Source organism: Xyrauchen texanus, chromosome 50 (assembly GCF_025860055.1).
Source record: "Xyrauchen texanus isolate HMW12.3.18 chromosome 50, RBS_HiC_50CHRs, whole genome shotgun sequence".
NCBI classification, from domain to species: domain Eukaryota; kingdom Metazoa; phylum Chordata; class Actinopteri; order Cypriniformes; family Catostomidae; genus Xyrauchen; species Xyrauchen texanus.
The window spans coordinates 7,081,623-7,106,732 of record NC_068325.1 but is presented as its reverse complement, the minus strand read 5'-3'; the positions used below and the strand labels follow the sequence as shown (position 1 = coordinate 7,106,732).

Here is a 25,110-nt window from a genome sequence, read left to right as displayed (position 1 = left end):
GATCCAGAATGCAGCAGCACATCTGGTCTTTAATCAACAAAAGAGAGCACATGTTAATACACTGCTTGTCTCTCTTCACTGGCTGCTGGTTGATGCATGTATCAAGTTCAAGGCTCTGATGCTGGCATAAAGAACAGTCACTGGGTCTGCTCCAGCATACCTAAAATAATTTCTGTAGAGCTACATGTTCACTAGAAGCCTGCAGTTGGCTAAGGATCGTCGCCTTGTTGTACCAACACAAAGAGGCACCAAAACACTTTCCCAGACTTTTGGCTTCATCTTACCACATTGGTGGAATAACCTTCCCAACTCCATCCGTGAAGCTGACTCACTTTCTTTCTTCAAAAAATGGCTAAAAACGCATCTTTTGTAAGTTGCTTTGGATAAAAGCGTCTACCGAATGAATAAATGTAAATGTAAATGAGTGATGCAGCAGGGCAAAGACCGTAAACATTGAAGTAAATTATAGAATAGCTTAAAAAAAAGAACATCCACCATATGGATGTGTCCAGTCAGAGCCCAGAACTTAACCTAATAGAGATGCTGTGGAATGGCTTCAAAAGAGCTGTTCACACCAGACATTCTGAGAATATGGCTGAGCTGAAGCAGTTCATTAAGGTAGAATGGTCCTTCTGAATGTTTTGCCGGTCCAATCCGCTGCTACTAGAAATGCTTGTTTGAGGTTATGGCTTCCAAAGAAGGAACAACCAGTTTGTTAAATCCAAGGGTTCACTTACATTTTCCACAGCACTGTGAATATTTAATGGTATGTGTTCAATAAAGACATGAATGACTATATTTATTTGTGTGTTTTTAGTAGGGATGCACCGAAATTTCGGCCGCCAGAAATTTTCGGCCGAAAATGGCACTTTCGGTTTTCGGCCGAAAGAGAAAAAAGGCCGAAAATATGAGCCGAAAATATATACCTCCTCACCCCGCCCCTCAGTGCTCTGATTTCAATCTGGATCGATCTAGCCCTTATCACAGCGCTACCCAACAAAGGCCGATCATGTCAGCGGTGTGGAAATTCTTCAAAGTTTCTGATAAGGACATCAAATTTGCGATCTGCAGTGTTTGTTCAGCATAACTTTCAAGATATATATACACAGAGTACAGCAAGAGATTCTACAGGAAAGCACCCCGATCCACAGCAGTGCCACACCTAGCGCTGCTACAACACAACTTGAGACGTATCTAGCTGAACTACGCCAGAAGCGACAATCCCCTTGACTACGGTCGCATAAACAAAGACCGCTTTCCTTTGCTTGCGCGGATTGCGCACAGGTATTTATATCTGCCCAAGCACCAGCACAGAGAGTGAGAGACTGTTCAGTGCAGCATCTCATGTTCTTGATGAACTTTCTGACAGGAGAAACTGTCAGAAAATTTAGCAACTTTTGTTCTTGAAGAGAAACCTGTCACTTGTAGTTAAATAGAAAGCGGTCCAATTTGATGTGTATAGCAATTACATTACACTTGTTCTTCACTTGAGGATACATCTGTCGTTTACAGCTGAGGTTGGATTTAGTTCAATTACTGCTGTTTTGCACTGTTGTTTTGCACAATCATTTTCACTTAAAGTGTACATACGTTTACATAAACAGAATAGAGCACTGATCTATATATATAATTATATATTATAGTTTTATATAGATCAGTGGAATAGAGGCCCTCTGCCATTCTGTGTTCTGCCTTTTGTTTTAATTAAAATTATTGTTGCATATTAAACTTTTTGAAAGATGCTAGCTAAGTTCATTACTTGACTGTTGTTTTTCATATAATAGTTTTCTAAAACTTTACATTATTTGGATAATTGTTAATAAAATCTGTAAAATTAGATTTTTACAGAACTGAAAGAAGAATAATTTTTAATATAGTTTTAATATATTTTGTGTCCAATTTTGGTGTTACTTTCAATAAAAGTGTGATTTATTTTATTGGTTTGTAGTTTTTCAATTCAGATTCATTAAATTCATGAAATTACTGAAAAAGTATCAAATTAATACAATTATACACAAAATTATTATTTTTTTTAAATAGGTAAAAATTTCGGTTTCGGTTTTCGGCCAAGTGCATCCTGGATTTTCGGGTTTCGGTTTCGGCCCAGAATTTTCATTTCGGTGCATCCCTAGTTTTTAGCTTAACCACCTTTTTTTCTCTATACATGTGACTTTAAGAAGATGAGATCACATTTTATGACCAATAATGAAGAAAAACAGTTAATTCCAAAGGTTTACATACTTTTTCTGTCCACCGTAACAGTTTCAGGAATTGCTCACTGTTATCTGCCTTTAATGCACCTTATTGTGATTTTTGTGTCACATTCTCAGTGATGCCACTGTAGTGGTCAGTTTTTTTCTTTTATCTTGCAGGTAAACCACTGTCGTGGCAAAGCAACAGTCTGAAAATGTATATACATTTTGCCACATTTATACCTCTCATCCACAATAGATGGAAGTGACGTTTCAAACACGTGTGATGTGTTGCCACTAGTTTTAGCATGTTAGCCAAACTCATTTCACATTTATATCTCAAATAATGAACATATTTGAAATACAAGCTCACAAAAGATGGGGTGATGGTAAAGGATTCAACTCATGTTTGTAAGGTGCTATCTTCACTGAAGTATTGCTAGTTGCCACATTAACTTTTATTTACAAATGTTTTGTCTGACCAGCATCGCAGCCAGGTATCTCTGCCCCTTCCGCTAAATACGACAAGCCGTTTGCACGTTTTGAAGAAATATGTCATCCAGATACTCGTACGCTTAATTTTTATGCATTTTCTACTACTCACACTAGAAGAAGACTTTATTTTGTCATATATTAAACATTTGCACATATATAGTGAAATTATTTTTTCACATATCCCAGCTAAACGGGGTCAGCGCGCAGGGTCAGCCATGATACGGCGCCCCTGGAGCAGATAGGATAAGGGCCTTGTTCAAGGGCCCAATAGTGTAATCTTGGCAGTGCTTGTGAACCCCTGACCTTCTGGTGAGTAACCCAGAGCCTTAACTGCGGAGCCCCCACTGCCCCCATCCACTGCCCCACTACTTACACTACAAAATGCTGTAGAATAGTGCAGAAGTCTGTGGTTTGGGACGCACCTTGAAACTTTTGAAACCTTGCTCCATATCCACATGCTTTGGAAAACGATGATGTTGAGAAACTAAAAGTGGAGGTTTCAAACTTAAATGGATTAGTGTGGACATGTTTCTAAACACAATAAAATGGGTTAAATCAAATGGAGCTATGCCTACCAGACTCACTTTTTGGTACGCAATTTAACTCTATTTTATATTCTGTGAATCTGAGTTATTACTAAATTAGTGAATTCTCACTTAAGAAAGTAAATCTCTGGACAACTGTGCCAGTTCAAAGCCTTTCGATCTTCATAATGCATATCATTAAGAGTGTGCTGTACTGTATCTCTAATGTAGATTATCATTTTTAATAAAACTACTGCCATCTACCATTTTGTTCATCTCTTTCTCAATTTAGCACATTGCTATAGCATCAAACCAATATGCATCATAAGGTAGCATCAGAATGATTAAAGAGCAGAATCAAATATGAACATCTCATCTTGATAAGATAAAATATCAATGAATCATTATATTAAATATGTCTTCTTTTTGTTTTTCATGTACTTGAATTTTATATGCATTTGATAAAAAGCCTCAAAATGCATATCTGTGAGATTTAAGGTATGTATCACTGAGTCAATAGTGGTTTCCGTGCAGCTCAATAAGATTTTATTATCAAGCACCAATAATTTACATATGTTAATTATGATTATATGCAAATATGAAAAAATGTGATCTGTGTTACAAGTTGTAGGTAACCTATTATGTGAGATTGCATGGCATGCATAAATGCAACTGTTACTGCAAGACAATGTTTCTGTCATGGTAGCACATGGGGCTACTAATGCAAAGGTTCTGGGTTTGATTCCTAGGGAACAGACATGCTGATTAAGATGAAGCTTGAATGACTTGTAAATCACTTTGGATTAAAGTGTCTGCCAAACAATATAACAATGTTTCTTAAGTTTAACCCCTTTCAAACCTAAACCTACAATTTTATCAGGAAAATAACTTTTGTGTACCACAGAAAAAAAGAAAACATCAGGGTTTGGAATGAGACGAGGGAAGTGTATTACTGGTTGACATACATCAGTCATTTGTATTGTACAAATAAATATTGAATGAGTCACCAAATTTGTTCACAGACATTTTGTTTTTGCATTTCAAATTGCCAGTGTTGTATAAATTTTAAATTCTGTTTGTTGATTGGTTGTTCTCTATAGAAATTAAAGTTGTAAAAACCAAGTCGTATGATATCTTACGATTTTGCCATTTCATAGTTGTAATGGATTTGTAATGGAAAAAATGCATACTTCAGCTTTAATATAATTAATTATTATTAAACACATCACATGAACTCATGTTGGTTTATTTTTATACTTTGTCTGCTTGTCTTGTTGTTTATTGGTTCAAAGTTGCCTTTCATGTCCTGTGTGAAATCTTTGTAAACCCCAAGCTTACTTATAATGCTACACAACTTAATTGGGCCAAGTACAGAGCCCTGGGGAACTCCTTAAATCAAGATTAAAAGTGCAGCCTCTTTGGGTCACATTCTTTTTTTGACACTATTAGTGTGCAGGCAGAAATATCGCCCTGCTAAGGAAAGATGTAAATAAGTTGTTTTGGTTACAACAGTTGTTCTTAGCAACTTGTATTCTGCACTTATATTTAGCATAACAAAAACAGGTTCAGGTTTGAACCTTTGTACATGCAAGGTAAGGTTTCTTCTACCCCATACCTATGTGCACTGTGCATCTTTGCGTATGAGGAGTGTTTGAAGTTGATGCATTGTATGGAGTATTGCGATCATCCCTTAACAACCACCATATTACAGGGCATGCTCAACTCTGTGGTACAGTGATTAATTACACCATCCTGCAAGCGGATTTCCAATATGGGGAAAGAGAGGAGAGTAATTCTATTCAATTCCCAAAAGCTTTTCAGTGTGTATGAACTATAGAGAAAGAAAGACAATGATCAATACTGCGAAAAAGATGTTTTGTAAGAGATTGCACAAAATTTTCTTAAACAGTATTTTTGTCTTGTTTAACAGTAAAAAATTCTTAACGTCCCTCCTTTTCTTTAAAAAAGGCAAAAATCACAGTTACAGTGAAGCACTTACAATGAAAGTGAATAAGATAAAAAAATGTAAGGGTTTAAAGGTAGAAAAGTGAAGCTTATAATTTCCTAAAAGCACTTACATTAATTATCTGTGAAAACTTGTGTATTATTTGACCTGTCACGTTTAGATCATCATTTACCGGCGTTACAGGTTTTATGGCGTTATGTCGATTGAACTTTTGATCACTGTAAAATCATATTAACATGCTTAATGTTTACGTTTTGTGTCTATATTTTTGAAACTGTCAGTCAACATTATGACACAAATGCTTTCAATTGAGCTTAACTTGTTCTAAACCCAGGAATGTTCTATTAATTGCATATTAATTATTAATTGCATATTAATTATGTATTCTCTGAAAACAAGTCTTAAAATCTTTTGCCGTTTTGCTTATCAAGTGCATTTATCTTGTTTTAAGGATGTTTTGATATTTTTACTGGAAAACAAGACAGAAATGCTGTTTAAGAAAAGGACGTTTTGCAGTGCAAGAAGAAAAGAGGGAGATATTGAGGAAAAAAGAAAGAACTCAGAACAGGGAGTGTGTGTGTGTGATGTTGGAAAAGATGAGTAGTTATAAATATTGATTACCATTCTTGTACCGATTGAAAGACATGATACGGAGCTCTCAGATGTGGAGGTGTTATTTGGCAGGAGCGTGAACAACTCGTGTATTCTCAGGCTCTTTTTTTTTTTCATCCTCACTCGCGATGTCATTCTGACAGATGCCGCCTCGCCTCAGAGCGCCACAACTTTCCTCAGCTTGGATGGGGATGTAACATGTAGAGAGCTAGAGAATAAGCAATTGCCTTTTCTTGTTTTGTCCCCCTGTCTTTACGGAGTGCCATGTGACTTCTTCCAGTGCTTTGGAGCTATTTTCCCCTCTCCCTCGCTTTTTTTTTTCAACCTCCAACAATGAGTCGCTGAAGAGGAGAGGAGGCGGTAAGAGGAGGATATGTTTTCCGTTTCACTCAAGTGCCGACTGGGGGTCATCAGACGCAGGATCAAGGGTATTGTGCAATGCACCACTTCTACACAAGCTTTTGGGATGGGGGTACAAACAAGTGTTGGGGAGGGGGATGTGTCTTGGGATTAGTTTGTGATTAGAGTGTGAGATGTTGTTTTCATTATTAGTAATTGGTGTCTTTCCTTGTCCAGTGATTTCTTGTTTTTTGGATTACCAGAGTGATTGCTGTCTTTTGTAGAGGAACTTCATTTAAGATGTGACTTGTTTCAAGGTGTTTTTGTCTAAATATCAAGAAAGCCAATGAAGAAACTGCTTCGCTAAACTCAATTGTGAATATTCTTAAAAAAAAAACAGCCAAGGACAATAAATACTTCAGGGATGCTTGTAAGTGTTTTAGTTTTGTATTTGTTGAATTTACAACCTCTTCTGGTCTTGAAAACCAATGAATGGCTCATTATTAATTTATTGTGTAATATCTATTTGAATTATTCATGAATTATCAACGTCAAGAGTGCCTTAACTGTTAATCTTTGCTATGCGTTAACGTTTCACTAAAAGTTATATTTGTAGACTTCAATTAAAAGGCCTTCACACTTCTCTGTAGTGACGTCAGTGGCAGAATTTTGCAGATGCCTGTGATTAAATTGATGTCTTTGACTGCAAAACTTCAAAGCCTCTCAGTGTTTTATCTTTATTTTACGTTGTAACCACTTCATTTTGACAGCACTGTAACATATACAGCTCTGGAAAACAAAAGTTAAGAGACCACTGTAATATTATCAGTTTCTCTGGATTTACTATTTATAGGTATGTGTTTGAGTAAAATGAACATTTTAGTTTTATTCTATAAATTATTGACAAGTTTTCTCCCAAATTCCAAATACAAATATTGTCATTTAGAGCATTTATTTGCAGAGAAGAACAACTGGTCAAAATAACAAAAAAAGAAGCCGTGTTTTCAGTCCTTGAATAATGTAAAAAAACATGTTCATTTTCATTTTAAACAATACAATAATAATGTTTTCACTTAGGAAGAGTTCAGAAATCAATATTTGGTGGAATAATCCTGATTTTCAATCACAGCTTTCATGCGTCATGGCATACTCTCTACCAGTCTTTCACATTGCTGTTGGGTGATTTTATGCCAAGCAGCTCGGTTTTGTTTGATGGCTTGTTTCCATCCATCTTCCTCTTGATAACATTCCAGAGGTTTTTAATGGGGTTCAGGTCTGGAGATTGGGCTGGCCATGACTCCATCCACACCTTGTTTGATCTGGCATTGTCCTGCCGGGATATCAGATCAGGGGGACATCAGATCAGATTTATCAGGTTTGGGGAACATTGTCAGAGCAGAATGAAGCAAGTTTTCTTCCTGGATAACCTTGTACGTTGCTTGAGTCATGCGTCCTTCACAAAGACAAATCTGCCCAATTCCAGCCTTGCTGAAGCACCACAAGATCATCACCGATCCTCCACCTGGTCATCTAATGGTCAGACGGATACCTGGAGAGGCCTTCAAACCACATTGTCTCGCACCCACTGTGAAATTTGGTGGAGGACCGATGATGATCAGGGGGTGCTTCAGCAAGGCTGGAATCAGGCAGATTAATTTTTGTGAGTTAAAACATTTGTGTTGTGTTGTTTAAAAATGAATATGAACTTGTTTTCTTTGCATTATTCGAGGTCTGAATTGTTTTATTTTTTTGTCATTTTGGCCAGTTGTAATTTTCTGCAAATAAATGCTCTAAATGACAATATTTTTATTTGGAATTTGGTAGAAATTTTGTGAGTACTTTGTAGAATAAACCATTCTGAGTAAATTCTAGAGACTGTTGTGTGTGAAAATCCCGGGATATCAGCAGTTACAGAAATACTCAAACCAGCTCATCTGGCAACAAAAATCATGCCACGGTCGAAATCACTGAGATCACAATTTGTTTCCATGCTGATGGTTAATGTGAAAATTAACTGAACCTCCTGACCTGTATCTGCATGATTTTATGCATTGCTCTGCTGCCACATGATTGGCTGATAAGATAATCACATAAATAAGTAGCAGTACAGGTGTTCCTAATAAAAAGCCAAAGTGAGTGTAGTTAGATATATGTGGGAAAAAAAGACAAAATATCTTATGCTACTCAAGTACATTTATCTTGTTTTAAGAATGTTTAGATATTTTTACTTGAAAACAAGACAGAAATACTCATTAAAATATATTTTTCTCACTGTTCCTTTCAACCAACAGACTAGAAGATCTAGCTTTAATGCATATGGGATCTCTTGCCTTAAGCTAGCTTTGCAAGTAATCAATAAATCTGTATAAAGCAAAGTTCAAGACTATAGATGTAACAAAACCCATATATGGCATCCTTATATGGGGGTGGAGATTGTTTGTAAGTGCTGGTCCTTGGCTGAAGTTCAATATGTTGTATCAGTTGTGGGTGATTTGCATGATTTCCCACTCTTCCATTGTGCCTTAAATTTTTTCCATTTTCCTGTTTGCATAATACATTGTTTCTTAGATCTCATGTATCATATAGACACCTTTTTCTTCTCAAGTTGCACGTTTCTTCATAATCATTCCATACACTGAAACATAATGCAACTACCTAAAGAAGCAGTTCACCAAACCAGAGACTATTTAGCCCGAGATGAAGCACTTGTGTTCATTCTTCTCGACTGCTAACACCATATAACCCTGATAGCACATGTACATCACCCAGACACCTTTTAGATTTTTAGATTTTAAGCTCATCTGCAATACGTCTATAAGACGTTTCCTCTGATGTCAATACAACATTCATTAGATGTCTTTGAGACATTTATGATTAAGAATGTTTGAAAATTGGATCTTTTTAAGATGTTTAGTAGATGCTAATTTAAATGCAGTGCTTTCCAGATGAAACACCCCTAAACAGACGTCTCGGAGGTGATGGGAACTGATTCTATTGGGCCAATTCTCCTAACCATTACTTCAACTCTCGAAACAAAGACACATTTCTCAAAACAATTCACAATTCACCTGTTTTCACACATTTGCATTTTTTGGTTTCGTAAGACAAAGAAAAACTGCCAGGATGTGATTTGTCATGTATTTTTAAGCCAGGCCCAGACGGACCCCCAGTTGGATGGCAAAATCGATTTGATGTGTCCCTTAAGGGGGGTACATTATTTTTCAACTTTGATGCTGATGAACCAGTTAGACCGGCACCACACTACACTTGCTGGTCTAAGCTGGTCCTTTCAGAAGTGCTGTCCTCATGCACTGTAATTGGTAAACTCTTCCCTCATTTTAGTTGATCTGCTTTATACAAGTTTATCCTTCTAAAAAGAAGCTAGTCTAAGCTGGTTTGCTTGTCTTAGCTGAACCCTCTAAAGTTGTCATGCTGTTCTAAGTGATGGTTTTAGAGAGGTTTTGGGGACTTGTCAGCTGCTCAGGCTGGAAGACCAGCAGACCGACCCGCTAAATACCAGCTTGGCTAGGCTGAAAAACCAGCTTAGAACAGCAAACTATCATTGACTGGTTTAATGTTTTTATGTTTTCACGAATGGAGTTATTTGATTAATAAAATCTGCAGTAGAAATTTTTCATATGTAATTTAGCAGATATATGCTAAACTAGACTAGAAATTTTATCTGAGAAGATTGATCAATCATGACAGTTTTATTGGATTTATATAAGGACAGGTGGGCTCAGGACAAGCTTGATAAGAATGCTAAGACTAGACGGACTGGATCTGAGATTTCAGTCTGAAAATCAACTTCTCGCTCAATTTCACTATGGAGCTAAGATACTAACCGAAAGCAGCAAGCCGTATAGTTGCAATTAAATGGGAGTGGCTTTTTTCACTTTGTGTAACTTTATGATACCCTTTCAACTTCGTTAATATTCTTTCAAATGATTTCCATTGCATAGTTTGAAAAGTGACAATGGGGAAAATTTACAAAGAATGAATTGCACCAGGTAAAAGCATTGTTTATTTGCATGTGTTGTCTGAAAATCAGCAGATTAGGCAATGGTTCAAATGCGCCCACAAAATCTGTGCTGAATGCAATTTACATTACAATTTAGCACTATTGCCAATCTAGCAGAGCAGTTCTAAACACTTTGTTGCAAAGAATGCATCAGACCCCACCGCATTTGATCATTATTTGATGAACTACTGCTGCTATAATTTTTTATATATATACCCTTTTCTCCCAATTTGGAATGCCCAATTCCCACTACATTGTAGGTCCTCGTGGTGGCACGGTTTCTCACCTCAATCCGGGTTGCGGAGGACAAGTCTCAGTTGCCTCCACTTCTTAGACCATCAATCCGAGCATTTTATGACATGGCTCAATTTTGCATGACACCACGGAGACTCACAGCATGTGGAAGCTAATGCTTCTCTCCGTGATCCACGCACAATGGTTAGCCCATGTGACTCTACCCTCCCTAGCAACCGGGCCAATTTGGTTGCTTAGGAGATCTGGCTGGAGTCACTCAGCACGCCCTGGATTTGAACTCACGACTCCAGCGTCAATACTCGCTGAGCTATTATTATTTTTTTGTTTATTGCAGACTGATCTTACAGTGAAATCGGAAACAGTAGGTTGACCTTTCTTTAGCTAAAATCGATCTGTGCTAACAGAAATTCGAAACACTGGCCCCATTGGTCAAAGCGATAAGTGTTGTTGGGTGTATGGGCACGTGTGAGCTCTATTTTCTGGGTGAATGTCCACAGAGGGGTGCCAAAAATGAGTTGTTTTCAGCTGTACAGGCTGTAATACAATGAAGAGGAATGCATATTTTATAAAAAACCCTTCAACCCAAATCCCAAACCTAAACTTAACCATCAGTGGAGTGAAAATGTAATGTTTGAGGGAAAAATGCAACCTCTGAATCATGCTCGTCACTGATGAAAACATGATAAACTGGAGCGGATTCAAAAATGTCTGATAGGAGGCGCTGCTTGTCGTTGAGGAGCATAATGTGACCAATCCTAGGTTACCAGAACTAGAAACAACATTCGACTTCCCACGTGATCATGTTATATATTGAAGTCGTATTTTTGTAATATTTGGCATTAATCCTGTTTTTTTTAAATGTCTAAGTTTGTTCCTCCAACTCTTTCTGAAATCAGTATTACATTTTAAGAGTTTAATTTAACTTGGCCGCCGTGCGAAGAAATACATTCAAGCCAGCCATACACGAACACACTTTTGAGACTATACATTTTTTGTGTGTCATTGTGCCAATACAGTCATGACAACTCGTAATAATTTGTACGATAAAACTTTTAGACCAACCAATCAACAAACATAATTTCGAATTGATATAAAACAGACATAATGTTTTAGCTAGCCTCCTATCCAAAACATTTTTTTTGAGAAAGGAATTGACCGTGAACAAATTTGCTTACTCATTACATATTAATGTATGCAATACAAATGAAATACGTCAATAACCTGCTATACATTTCATCCAGTGTTTTATTTATTCTGTGTTACACAAAATGTATATTAAAATCATGGTTAGGATTAAGGTTTTGGTTAGTGGTTATACTTTATGGTTAGATTTAAGTTTGGTTTCGAGAGTTAAACTTAGGAAAAATCATAGTTTGTTGGTTTGTTTATTTTACTCTATGGGAGTAAAAGTCGTACATTTTTATATACGAGCCAACCTGTATGTTTTCTTTTACGATTTTACAATCTCGTAAAATTATTATGACTCAAGAGACTGGGTTGCATTATGCCCGTTTTGCCTTCAAAACAAGTGAAAGTATGATGGAGCTTTCAAGGAAGACAAGATCAAAGAAAGGTACAATTGTGTGGAAGAACATAGACACTTTCTATCCCAATAATATCAGTGTGGAGGGCGAAATTACTTATAAAGGTGTAAATTGCAAAGATTTATGTGGATATGTTGTTAATGCTGGAATTCTGAACAGCATCTGTTTGAAGAAGAGGAAATAAGAGGAAGATTAAAGCAAGGAGATGAAAGATGTAGGTGACACGGTGTTCAGACAATCTAAGTGAATTACAAGAAGTCATGTATTCTACATCCATTCACTGGTATTTTCCAACAAATGGAAATCCATGTTTAAGGTGTTTGAATAATGTGGTGTGAGAAAATGAAAGTTACAAGGCCAATGATTACAAACAAAAGCTTTTCCTTTAGATCCATGTCATCCATGTCGCTGATATAAGAATGTTTCTAGATGGGGGTGATTTATTACTTTCTCGCACATGCATTATTTGACAACCTTGGAATGCTTTAGGGGCCCAGCTCTGCGCACTTTCATGTAGCACCGCCGCATCATATTAGTCACTGTTGTGCAAGGTTTTTCCACTGTGGGAATGTATACAAAGTGAAAAGATTGCATAGCATTGTTTGAAGATTTTATTGTTTTTGTAAATCACAACCTGATGTGTTTGTCTTTGCACTAGACTTGTTGTGTCTACTGAAGGTTTGTAGATGAGAAAGTTGGACTGTGAAAGATCTCAAAATATATTTGCTTCTTGTTTTGTCTCAAGTGTAAATCAAAAGCATAGGGGAAATGAATGCTTTGACTGTGAGATTAATTGCTTGTAGACCTAAAAATTCAATATTCAAAGGATCTTTTATGTTTGGTAGTTCTAAAGCTCTGATCAAACGGGATTCGTTTTCCAAACAACAGATATAATTATGAACATAACATCTTCTGATTCAGGAAGGATTAGGTTTGCTTTAGTTATTACTAAGGTGGGAGTGTTAGTTGTCTGGATGTGGGTGTTAAGGAAGGTTTGCTTAAATCAAAGCAAATACTTAAATGTTCAAATAAAATTTAAAGTATTTAAAATAGATAAACAATTATTATAAATAATATTTTATTATTATTACACCATTAGCCTACTGTGGACATCTGTGGACAAAAAAAGAACTTTCAGAAATAGTTTTTTCAGCAGTTTTTGAATCACTTTCCATAGAAATGTGTACATTGTGATGGATACATTGATGAGCCAAATCATTATGACCACCTGCCTAATATGCTGTTGATCCTCCATGTGCCACCAAAACAGCACCGACCCATCAAGACATGGATTGTACAAGACCCCTGAAAGTGTCCTGTGGTATCTGGCACCAAGACATTAGCAGCAGATCATTCAAGTCCTGTATGTTGCGAGGTGGAGCCGCTGTGGATCAGACTTGTTGGTTCAGCACATCCAACAGTTGCTCAGTCGGATTGAGATCAGGGGAATTTGGATGCCAGAGTAACACCTTGAACTCTTCATTATGTTCCTCAAACCATTCCGGAAACAAAGTGTGCAGTGTGGCAGGGTGCATTATCCTGCTAAAAGAGGCCACTGCCATCAGAGAACACATTGGCCATTAAGGGGTGTACCTGGCTGCAACAATGTTTAGGTAGGTGGCACGTGTCAAATTGGCGTCCATATGAATGGCCGGACCCAGTGTTTTCCAGTAGAACCTTGCCCAGAGCATAACACTCCCTCCACTGGCGTGTTGTCTTCCCACAGTGCATCCTGGTGCCATCACTTCCCCAGTTAAGCGGCACACATGTACACAGCACGTGATGTAATAGAAAACGGGACTCATCGGACCACATGATCTTTTTCCAGTGCTCAAGGTCTAGTCCTAACATTCATTTGCCCATTGTAGGCTCTTTCGATTGTTGTAACGCATTCCTCCCATAACCATCTGTGATGAGCAGAAGGGCGTGGCCGGGCCGTGAGGATGCACGCCTGGTGCTGAGTTGCCCCAATCAGTGACAGGTGTGCATCCTCACGGCCTGACCACACCATCCTCCTCGTCACACCATCATTCACATTTTCAGTGACTTATGCCACATTAGACCTTTTGTCAGTTCGGACCAGACGGCATAGCCTTCGTTGCCCTCGCGCATCAATGAGCATTTGGCGCCCAACACCCTGTATCCAGTTTGTGGTTTGTCCCTCTTCGGACTACTGTCGAAAGGTACTCTCACCACTGCTGACCGGGAGCATCCCACTTGCCGTTTCAGTGATGCTCTCATCTAGTTGTCTGGCCTTAACAATTTGGCCCATGTCAAATTCGCTCAGGTCTTTCCTCCTGCCCATTTCTCCTGCATTCAACACATTGACTAAGAGAACTGATTGTTCACTTACCATCTATTCTACCCAGACCTTGACATGTGGCCTTGTTAGGAAATGATCAACATTATTTGCTTCACCTGTTAGTGTCAACCCTAGGATGAATGTCAGTTTCAGTCACCACTTTCTTTGTGAACTTGAAGGTAAGTTAATTATGAGACAATATACATTTTAGGTGAACTGTCTCTTTAAGTTCATCTGCAAATGTTTCAGTAGACTAAATCATAACCCAGACCATCTCACTGCATCAAGCTGAGTCAACAGTGACACTGTGTTTTCATTAAATTGCAAATAGGAGTTGTACATATGTTTTCCTTTTTGACTAAAAAACTGACAACTCTGCCTTTTTATGTGTTTATCAAAGAAAAAGTATTTAGCACTAAAAAGAGTGTCAGCTATAGTAATAATCTTTTTAATGATATTGTTGTCAGTTTGTTGTTGTTGGCCCAGGGCAAAGCTTAACAAGAGAAGAGAAACTTCTCTCTTTGTGTGGGAAACATTTAACTGCAAATGCATTTACTGTCAGTGGGTTTTCAGAGATCTGCCAAATTATGAAGCAGAGCTTAAAGAATATTCCGGGTTCAATGAAAGTTAAGCTCATTCGACTGCATTTGTGGCATAATTGTAATTGTGGCAAATCCGTAAATGTTGGGTGGGATCACTGTTTCAAAAGTATAGCCACAAGAGGTAAAAAATATGATTGTTAACATGATTTTAGTGTGATAAAATCGCATACTAACCTTTTCTGTTTAAAGCTATATCCAACTGTAAAACTCTGTTGTTGTTATCGCTTGTATTATAGATCCACTACATTTACACACTTATTCCAATGATTAGCTTCTGTGGTAGCTCACCTGATAGAGTTTTGGACTTTAGACTCGCAGACTGAGTCTTGAGCCCAGCCAAGGAAGTTATGAATAAAATTGATGTCATAGAAGTGACACAAAATTATGTGATTGCTTCAGTAAATGTGTTTATTATGTTGAATTTGCTTTTAAAACACTATCGGTTAGGTTTAAGGCATTGGTTTAGGGCAGGGGTCGGGAACCTTTTTTCACTAAGGAGCCAATTTTTTTAGTTTTGGTTGATGCATTTTTTGGAAAGAGCCATACCAAAAACTAATAATTTACTATTTTAAAAACAAAGTTTTTCAATAAAATAAAGGTTTATATTGCCCATAGACTACTCAAAAACAAACAAATATGCAAATATTCGTAGGTAACATGTTGCAATATGGAATTGAGTACACGTGTTTGTGCGGGTCTCCAAAAAATTACTTAATTTTACAATTGTTCCTGAAAAATGTAACTTCGCTTTTGGGCTGGGTGATATGTAAAAAATATTTTAATGATAATCGCATTTAAAATATTGCGACATCCGATTATATGGTGAACACTTTTGCTTGATTGATTTTGCTCTAAACATTTTATACATTTATTGAAACACCAAAAACTTAAACAAAAGACATTTTTAAATTCAAATTGCACTTTAAACGAAAAAAAAAAAAAGCTATTAAAATAACTAAGTGATTAAAGAATCACATATATAACCACCTCCACAAATACACAAATTTACTTTCTCCTACGACCCCATTTGCCAATATCAGTATGCGGCAACAAGTGCAAATTAAGACCTAAAGACAATTATAAATGTAAATGTAATTATAATAATCATCATAATAAATAAGCCTAATAAGTTCTCTTGTGTTCCCAATAAATGCTGCCAAATGAGTGTTCTTATCGAATGTGTTTGTATTGCATTTGTTAATAAAGTTTATGCTGCCTAAAGAAAAGAAAATAGAACTACATTTTAGGTTCAAGGTGAACGTGTCTTGTATGACTTTATTATTTAATCACTTTCGTCATTGTTTCTTTAATTCAAAGATACCTGTATATATTACTGAACCTGCAGAGTTGTGTTCACAATGTATAAGTGCGAACTAAACTCGCAGTACCTCACGAGATGATCGGAGAACATTTGCAGCGTTCTAATAGACTACATTATTCTTACAAACAGTTCTCAGTTGAATGAAACAGAGAAAATGGAGTGATAACTCTTAACACGTGCTTGCTCCACGAGATAGGGTCCCGCACCCTTTGCACGTTTCTGAACAAACAGTGAATCAGACACGAGCATTGACAGCTTTTCTTTCATCTGTTCTTCAAAATATAATCATGTACATCAGCAAAATATTCTGCATGAAAAATCAGCATTTGGCGGGTGTTCATTTCAAACCTTGTTCAATAGGAGTAGCTGTATGATTCAAATATATACTAATTCGGAAGAAAGGAAATAAAAACTGTCATTGACTTCAAGCTCTGCAATCGCACCCACACTTTCTCTAGAATGTTTTAAAGGTTCATGTGTTGGTGAATGGTGAGACACCCAGAGAGCCACTTGATTTTTAACAAAGAGCCACTTGTGGCTCGCGAGCCATACGTTCCCGACCCCTGGTTTTGGGTAAGGATATCTGTTTTGTTCACCTCTCATTTATTTTTTAGGATCCTATTGTTTAGGTTTATTTTAAACTTTTAGGTTAGAGAGTCACGTTTTACTCATTAAAGCATCCATCTAATATTCACCTTAAAAATCTTGTCTGAATACAACGTAATTTCACTTGCTTTTGGTGCCCCCCAATGGACATTTCACTGGAAAACTGCAGTCAAATGTGTAATGAAGCATGTAAATTTGCTTTGCTGTTTTCCATTAAATAATCAAGACATCTTCATATTTAGTAATATTAATTAGCTTGCAATGAAGATAGTGAAGATAGCTTCATTAGTCATTCCACTGTGTCACAAATTAGCGAAAGTCTTTGCTAACAACATGAAATCCCATTTGTAGCTCTTGGATTTTAAATAATTCCATTACTTGGCAATCTTTCAGAAAACATTCCACTCAACCTGTTACACCCCTCATTTTAAAAGTCCCTGGACACAATCAATTTCTTCATGCAAATTTTCAGCACCCATTCCCCTACTCTAAAGCAGCCCACTTGTCCGTTCTCAAGAGACCTCCATCCTGCATTAAATTAATCAGGCAGTGCGTCCGGCTGCACGGTGGCACTGAATACTGAGAGAATGGTGGCATGTGTCCCGTTTGCTGATATGAGCTCCAGGATTCACAAGCAAGCCAGTGAGCTGGTACTGATATGAAGCGAGAGAGTGCCATATCTCAGAATGCTGAGATGGCTATCAGGCCTTCTCCTGAGTTTGTTGGCATGTTTGATGCTCTGCAGAGACCACAGTGGCATCCTGAGGCAGATCAGTATTGATCTGGCTCTGTTTGGTTTCATTTGAGAGACAAGAAAGCAAAAAGCATTTGGCGGAATTGCAGTGTCTGCCGATCTGATTGACTGCGAGGAAACTGATGAGCATTACAATGACTAAGGGCAGGATTGCAAAGCTTGGTTTTGGGGTGTTTCTTATACTTTCAAAGTCACTGACTTTGAACTATCTGCATTTACAGCAACTTTGCAGAGCACATGCAGTGAACAAAGAGTGCTTTTCACAAGCAGCCTCTGGAAGACTCATATTACAAGAGGTTGATGAGTTTGATGTTAGCATGTTGCTAAGCTAATGATACAATCACCCTGATCTCACAGTAATTATATGACTTTGCATGGTAGCTCAGCTGACAGTGAGTGTTGCACTTTAGATGTAAAGTACCTTTTTCCCTAATTTGTAATGTGACAAATTAATTACACCCCACATTGATCATCCATTTATTACTCTCAGATTTGTTCCCCAATCGTACTTGAGCTAAATGAAATGCTCTGTATAAAAGTCGAGATCAGTCCAGTTGGCCCCTAGTAACTTCCCCCATGCCTTCAGAATGCATTGGCATTTCAATTAGTGCAGTTTATCATTTTTATGGACAGTTTTTATGTATTTTTATTGTGTCCATAACTGTCATTTCAAATATAGGTCTAGAGTAAATTCAACTCCTCTTCCATTTGGGGATGACACCTTGCTTACCTCAAATATACATATCAAATATCTCATTTTCATTATTCATAATCCAGTCAGTGCTGTTGGGTGTCTCCTGACGTGTGTGCACTCTTACTGCCCTCTACTGATTAATGGCAGTCATGCAATATGTATGGCCCTTCCTCACTTATTGCATTCTCTTGAGAGGGATAAATTTAATGCATCTGTAATGGGGTACTATTGTATATTTGAGAATATGTCTATTCACAAATTAATGAATTGTTAAGTGCAGTGAGATTGTTCCATCGGTGTTCTTGTAGATTACATTCAATTCACTGATGGAGTGTATATATATATATATATATATATATATATATATATATATATATATATGTGTGTGTCAGATCAGAGCATGTTGTCACATTTCTATTGGGGCAAGTTGTCACGCTTAAGAAATGTATGAAATACAATATATTTTTGAACTTTTTGTGTTTCATAATTGATTTCAGATTTAATATAATAGGCGTTTTAATATCAGGTTCCATTAACCCAAATAGTATGCCACTATTGGGGCGTGTTGTTACAAAATTCAACATGTGTTCAGTGAACTTCCTATTTTTTCCTGGGTGGATAACTTTCAAAAATAAACCTGCCCAGAGAAATATTCACTAAAGTAAATGTATGATACACCATCTTACATGAACAAAATGAGCTTGTATGCACTCAAGTTTGAATGAATCTTAAATATGTATAGATTACAAAAGCAAGTTACTATTACCATTATTAATATGTCAGCACCTTTTATGTATGTTTAAGCACTTATTTGAGAATCGTTGTTGTAACAGATGTAACTTTAGTTGACTCCTCACATATGTGCTGTACCAAACAAGCTGTCATGGGCAAAAGTTGAATCACCTCACAGTAATGTGCAATTAAAATGCAGTGCAAAGTTAGGTGTGAGTTTCTAAACAGCAGATTTAGGCTTGCAAATTTTTACTTCAGAACCCATTTACTTATGTAGATTGACATATTTTCGAGTATTTTTTTCTTTTTCTTTTTTATTATTTTATCCATAGAGAATTGAATGGATCATGCAAAATGGGCGTTACTGTGCATACAATAATTGAGCCATTGTTTGGAGTGAAGGGGTTGAAAAAGAAGATTAGTGACTAAAGCCATAAAGGCAACTCATTTCAGAAGCAGAGCAAGTTTTTTTTACAATCACAATTAATCGTGCACCAATGCACCAACATGCACCCATGAATCCTGTTCACTCATACTGCATCACCCATGCACATGATATGCTTTCACAGTATGCATTCCCTTTGGAAAGGGCCTTCAATTCATTTGAAATGGTTCTCCAAAAACTAGTTACTTGCCTTGAACAAAAAATAAAGACATGTTTGAGTTCATATTGAAATCTCTGCCTGATTTCATGAAAATGTCATGGCTATGGCAACAGTTTTGCAAATTTTATTATGTGGTTAATTTCACATATCGCGGTGAAATATTCACTGAATGGCGCTAAAAGCAAGGTTTTTAAGGTTAATGCTCTATCGAGTTTTAAATCAACAATACCGACCTCCCAACCCTACACCTTAAACCTAAACCAAACCAATGTGTGAGAAATGCACCCGTGATGCAACCATGTAATTTTATGGTGCTTCTATGAAACTTTCAACACACTTGTCAACTCGCATGTTCTTTAGGATTCGGTCTTTTGCATCGCAAGTGCAAGCCTTTATGAGTTAAACTACTCTCTCTTTCCTAGCATTTGTCCCACATAGGTGCAGGGTCTGCTTTGTGATAGTCCGCATATATACATATTTGATTTGGCACAAGTTTTACTCCGGATGCTCTTCCTGACACAACCCCCAGTGGGTTGCATATTTTGCATATTTCTGGACTTGTGGAGGAAACCAGAGCACCCGGAAGAAACCCACACAAACACATGGAGAACATGCAAACTCCACACAGAAAGGGATTCGAACCCAGGACCTTCTTGATGTGAGGCAACAGTGCTAACCACTGAACCACCGTTCCACCTATGTGTAATTTAATCACATTTGAACAAGCTTGTAAATGTAGTCATGCACTATGGTAAAATGTTTTTTGATGTCGCAAAAAGTATGTGTTTATGAACTGATGATCTGCCATTTTACTTGTGATTAGTACATTGTTGTTGTAGCACCTCTAGTGTTCATTTCACCGGGAGACTGCCATTATACTGTACATACAACGAGCCCCATTACAATATTTTTAAATATATAGGTATAGTAATGTGATTATATGAGACCAGGTTGCAAAATCTTTTGATTTGATTATCTTGGCAAATCTGAGCACAGTTTGAGACATTTTGTAGACATGTGTCTCCCAATCAGTGGGCGTTTTCAAAATGGGATGGGCGTTTTTCAAGCACTTTAAATGATTTGCCTACTACAGAACAATGAGATTCCTTAATTTTATTGGATAGTAGAGAAATGCACATACTTGATTGGAAACGCCTATTGACTACCCTACTTTCATTGGATTGCTTAAAAATGCCCATCCCAGTTTTAAAACGCCCGAAGGTTGGGAAATGGCCATTATTGTTCTGCAGAGACCTATAATTCCCATTGTTGAGATCTCTTCTGAAACTCTAGAGGAGACACACAGTAAATTACTTGAATGTTTTTATCAGAAGAAAAATCTGAGAAACAGTCTTCATTTGCTCTTCATTTAATCTCATTGCTCTCTAGTAGAAACAATTGCGATATTTCAAAGATCTCATATGTGAGTATACTTTCCTGCAGGCTGACTTACTCTAAAACTGCTTAGCCTTTCAGAAACCATAGCAATGGAAGCAATGGTCCTTCCGTTGTACTCAGACGGATAATGAAAGCTTGTTTCGTGGTTGTTGGACCACAAATATGTCATTGACCGACACAGGCTGTTAGATGCACCATGGATCGGTGGACAAAAAATATTAAAGGCTGAAGCACAAGGCAAACAAAGTAAATACAAACATTATAAAAAGATTCTGCTGTCAAAGATAAATAAAAAAATAAATAAAGATGTATTATGAGTGTCCTCTGCTCTAGCTGATGCACACTTACCATCATACACAGCTGATATTAACAAGCATCATCACATTATTGCTGCTTCCTGTTGTTGTGGTGCATTAGATAACCAAATAAGTTGCTGATGGACATGCCAGACCAGAATCTATCAGAACATGATGACTGACACTCTTCACATTTGCTGAAGTATTGTTCGGAATACAAGTAACGCACATGTAAATTAATATTTGTATTGGATTGCAAAATTTAAGGTAATGTGATTGAATTTATTTGGATTGACGGAAATTAGTGTATGCAAACATTCTCATTGAGCATAAGTCAACAGATTTTCAGGTCATGTAACCAAATTAAACAGGGTTCCTTTAGCGTGTTAAGGCCATAAACAGTTTAAGGATAAAATGATTGGTACATGCAAATCTTTATCAATTACCCCGATTTTGCCATACATTTTTATTGTAACCTTTATGATAATACCTGTGCGAAAGCCTGTTTATGTTTTGATGTCACAAGCAGAGAATAATCTGATTATTTCAAATCTCATGTAAACATGGTTTTCTTATTTTGAGGGATTCTTTTTAACCTTATGCGACCCTGCATCCTTCTGCGTGGACATTGTGTTTTGGCTTCGCTATATGCAACTTAATTTAAACCAACTGATCTCAGATCAGAAGACTCTGGGCTGTCAGTAAATGGTGAAAATTTTGACGTACGTAGTCATGTTATAAAACAACATGGCACTGATCACAGCAGAGTTTGTCTTTGGGAGAAATAGCAACAAAGCTACATCTGGTTAGAAACCTAATTAAGTTTTTACATTAAAACCTGTTTGAGTCAAAAGATTTGAGTCTCTAGTTTCATCCAATATGCCATTTTAAAAATGTGTGCCATATATCGCGAAACGGTATGCCGTTAAACACAATGACAACTATAGTGGACAATAGCTCTAGTTTTTTATTAGAAATCCTATATTTACTGTGCATTATCACATTGAGAAAAAAATTGCTTTCAGAGGCTTTATATAGAGTTAGAATGAAAATAAGGTGCATTTCAAACTGTTCTGAGACCAGTGCTGACAGACAGCTCACTAGAGGTTAAGTAATTTACTAAATTGAAAGCAAGGGAGCACCCTATAGATATCCAATGCAGCCAAATGCATTCACTCCTAAAATCCAACGAAAGTTCAGTTTCAGTCTGCAGATGATGTTTGGATCACTCAATATGCTTGAGATGGGACAATGGTAATCAGTACTTAGATACAGAATTTATAATGTATCATTTGAATTTAACTTGGTTGGCAGTGATTGGATGATGCTGGTCATTACTTTGAATCAGAATAATTTATGCTACTTTCTGATGTGATGTCTATAAAGTCTAAAAAACATGAATAACCAACATTCCTGGAAACATAATACACTTTTGAACTTTTTTATAAAAAAATAAGCTTTACCTTGATATTATTTAACATTTCATAACCTATTATTAGGTGCTGTTAGTTACAAATCAAAAAGGGAAATGGAAAATGCACGTTACATAGGCGTTATATTTAGGCGTTATCGGCGTATTGTTGTACATGCAAACCAGCTCACTTTTTGTAGCCTTGGAAATGAAACACTGTTTCCTGGAACACCTTGACTTCCAGCCAATTAGATTAGATCTGACTGTTCTGAGAAAGCTCTTTTCACTTTTGTGTGCACTTTAATTCAGACAATCTGTGAACAATTCATTTTTCGTGCAGTCTGAAACTTCTAGTGAAACTTCTTTCTTGTCGCAGGAAAGGTATGACACGTAAAAATCCACCTTGAGCCTTGAACATGGCCATGTGATGCTCTGAAGTTCAACGCCACTCAGGTTTTGGCTCTGTGAAAGCGATATGCTTGAGTCCCGATGGATGGGAGCAATCAGGATGCTGCAGGAACAAGGGAGTACTCCAGAGAGCCGCTGATCAAAGCAGCTCCTCTTTCCCCGCCACTGTCTTGTTGACTTGCGATGACACAAGCACAAACTGATGAATATTTGATCCCATCCGGGGTTGCACTTGAGACAGCTAGCGCAAACCCAAAAGAGCAGCACAACAACAATTTGGAACAGTGTATGATGTTTTCTGTTGGCCGATATGAATAAAACCAATTGATGGAATTGGTACAGACAATAGTCCTTTAATGGACCTCTATAACCCTCAAATATTCTAACATATATTTCAGTTTCAGTATCTCCAGTCTCTTCAGCTCAGCAGTGACATGTTTCTGCCTCAATTACAAAATATCCTCAGGGTGAATCAGGCAAATGTTATTCCCCCATACTGTTCCCATGAGAAAGCTTTCAGCTCAGGCCAGAAGAACTGGCACATCTACCAATAAACCATTTGTATGAAAAATCAGAGGTTACGTTTGATACAATGTACAGAGCTGTTGAAAAGTAAGTACAAATGTGAGCTTCATATTTGCATGTTTAGATATTATGTTTCGACAAGATTTTTACAGTTTCTAAAACGATCATGTGAGCGTTGCCTGCATACTTTATTGGAAAAGCTGCCATGATGCTATATGAAGCCCTGGGTTGTTTCCAGGGCATTGCTATGCAGTTGCCAAGGTGTTCTGGGTGGTTGCAAGGGAGTTGCTAGTTGGTAGCCTTCCAGTCTCTAGTGTCTACGCCTATTACCACTTTACCATGTGGTTGCTACAGTAGGGTGTTTTGGGTGGTTGCAAGATGGTTGTCTTTTAACCTAGAGTAGCATGTTAATTTGTGGTTGCTACAGTGTTCTCTGTGGTTTCTATGGCATTGGTCCTTTGGTGCCAAAGTATTTTTTTAGTATGTCACTATGTGGTCGCTAGGGTGCTCTGGGTTGTTGCTAAGGTGTTGCAAGTTGGTAGCCTTCTAGACTATAGAGTCCACACCGAGTGTTTTTAAGCATGTTCCCTATGTGGTTGCTATGGCTTTCTAGGTGGTTGCTAGGGCATGACTAGGTAGTTGCCTTCTAGACCTGGGGTCTTCAACCATTTTCTAACCAGGGACCCTTGGTATGTAGAGAGACGTTGCAGGGACCCCTGTTGCATATTGTCGCATTTTATGCCCATAAACTTTTATAAGGTTACTGATTGGCCTATACCTGGAGTCTTCATCTCAGGTTAGTGATCGATTTTATGCATACGTTTAAAACTTACAGATAATTTCTGTTGAAGGACAACGTTTTGAGGACAAAATGACTGTATGCACCTTGTGTTATATGAGAGTTGCCATCATTGCAACCTATGGCAGCTTGATAATCTATATAAATATATATTTAGACATATTGCACATACATAGGTCTATACTGTATATTAAGTATAGGCTATTGTAACTGTAGGCTGACATTCGGACATCACAAAAAACGTATAGCAGACACATTTACTTACGCAACCCTCTACCGCAGCGCTGCTTAACATGATATGTGTTGCGTTATGACTGGCTCATAATGAGTGTGGGCGATGGGCTAATTTAATCAAACTTACAATGTTTCGCATTCCATTTAGTTCATATCAAAATAAAACAGGATGCAGGAATATGAGGAAGGATTACTGCAAGAGGAACATTTGGCATGCAGGTTCAAGGGGCTTCAGAATGTGGATGAACTAAAATACCTACTCCTCTCTCGCCAGGGTTGTGCGAGTGTGAGGCGATTGTTTGTGTTCCGCGACTACTGCAGGGTCCTGAATAATGCATAACGTGCGAGAAAGGGCAGCTGGTGAAGTTTCTGGTGCTCCCTAGGGAGTTGGTGCCCTACACAGGCTGCGTAATATGCTTAAAGGGAGCGCCGGTACTGTCTCTCACTCTTGTGCGAGTGATTAGTGAGGGCGGCT

The 25,110-nt window shown here is 37.5% G+C and overlaps 1 protein-coding gene across 1 annotated transcript in view; it reads left to right on the top strand.

The window, feature by feature from the left end:
• Window positions 1-6,079: 6,079 nt before the first annotated feature.
• Window positions 6,080-25,110, top strand: part of LOC127641508 (glutamate receptor-interacting protein 2-like) — a 121,485-nt gene continuing 102,454 nt past the window's right edge. Inside the window, exon 1 of the mRNA XM_052124548.1 lies at window positions 6,080-6,217. Coding sequence (XP_051980508.1) covers window positions 6,163-6,217 — 55 coding nt within the window. The 5' untranslated portion in view covers window positions 6,080-6,162. The remainder of the gene's footprint in view (window positions 6,218-25,110) is intronic.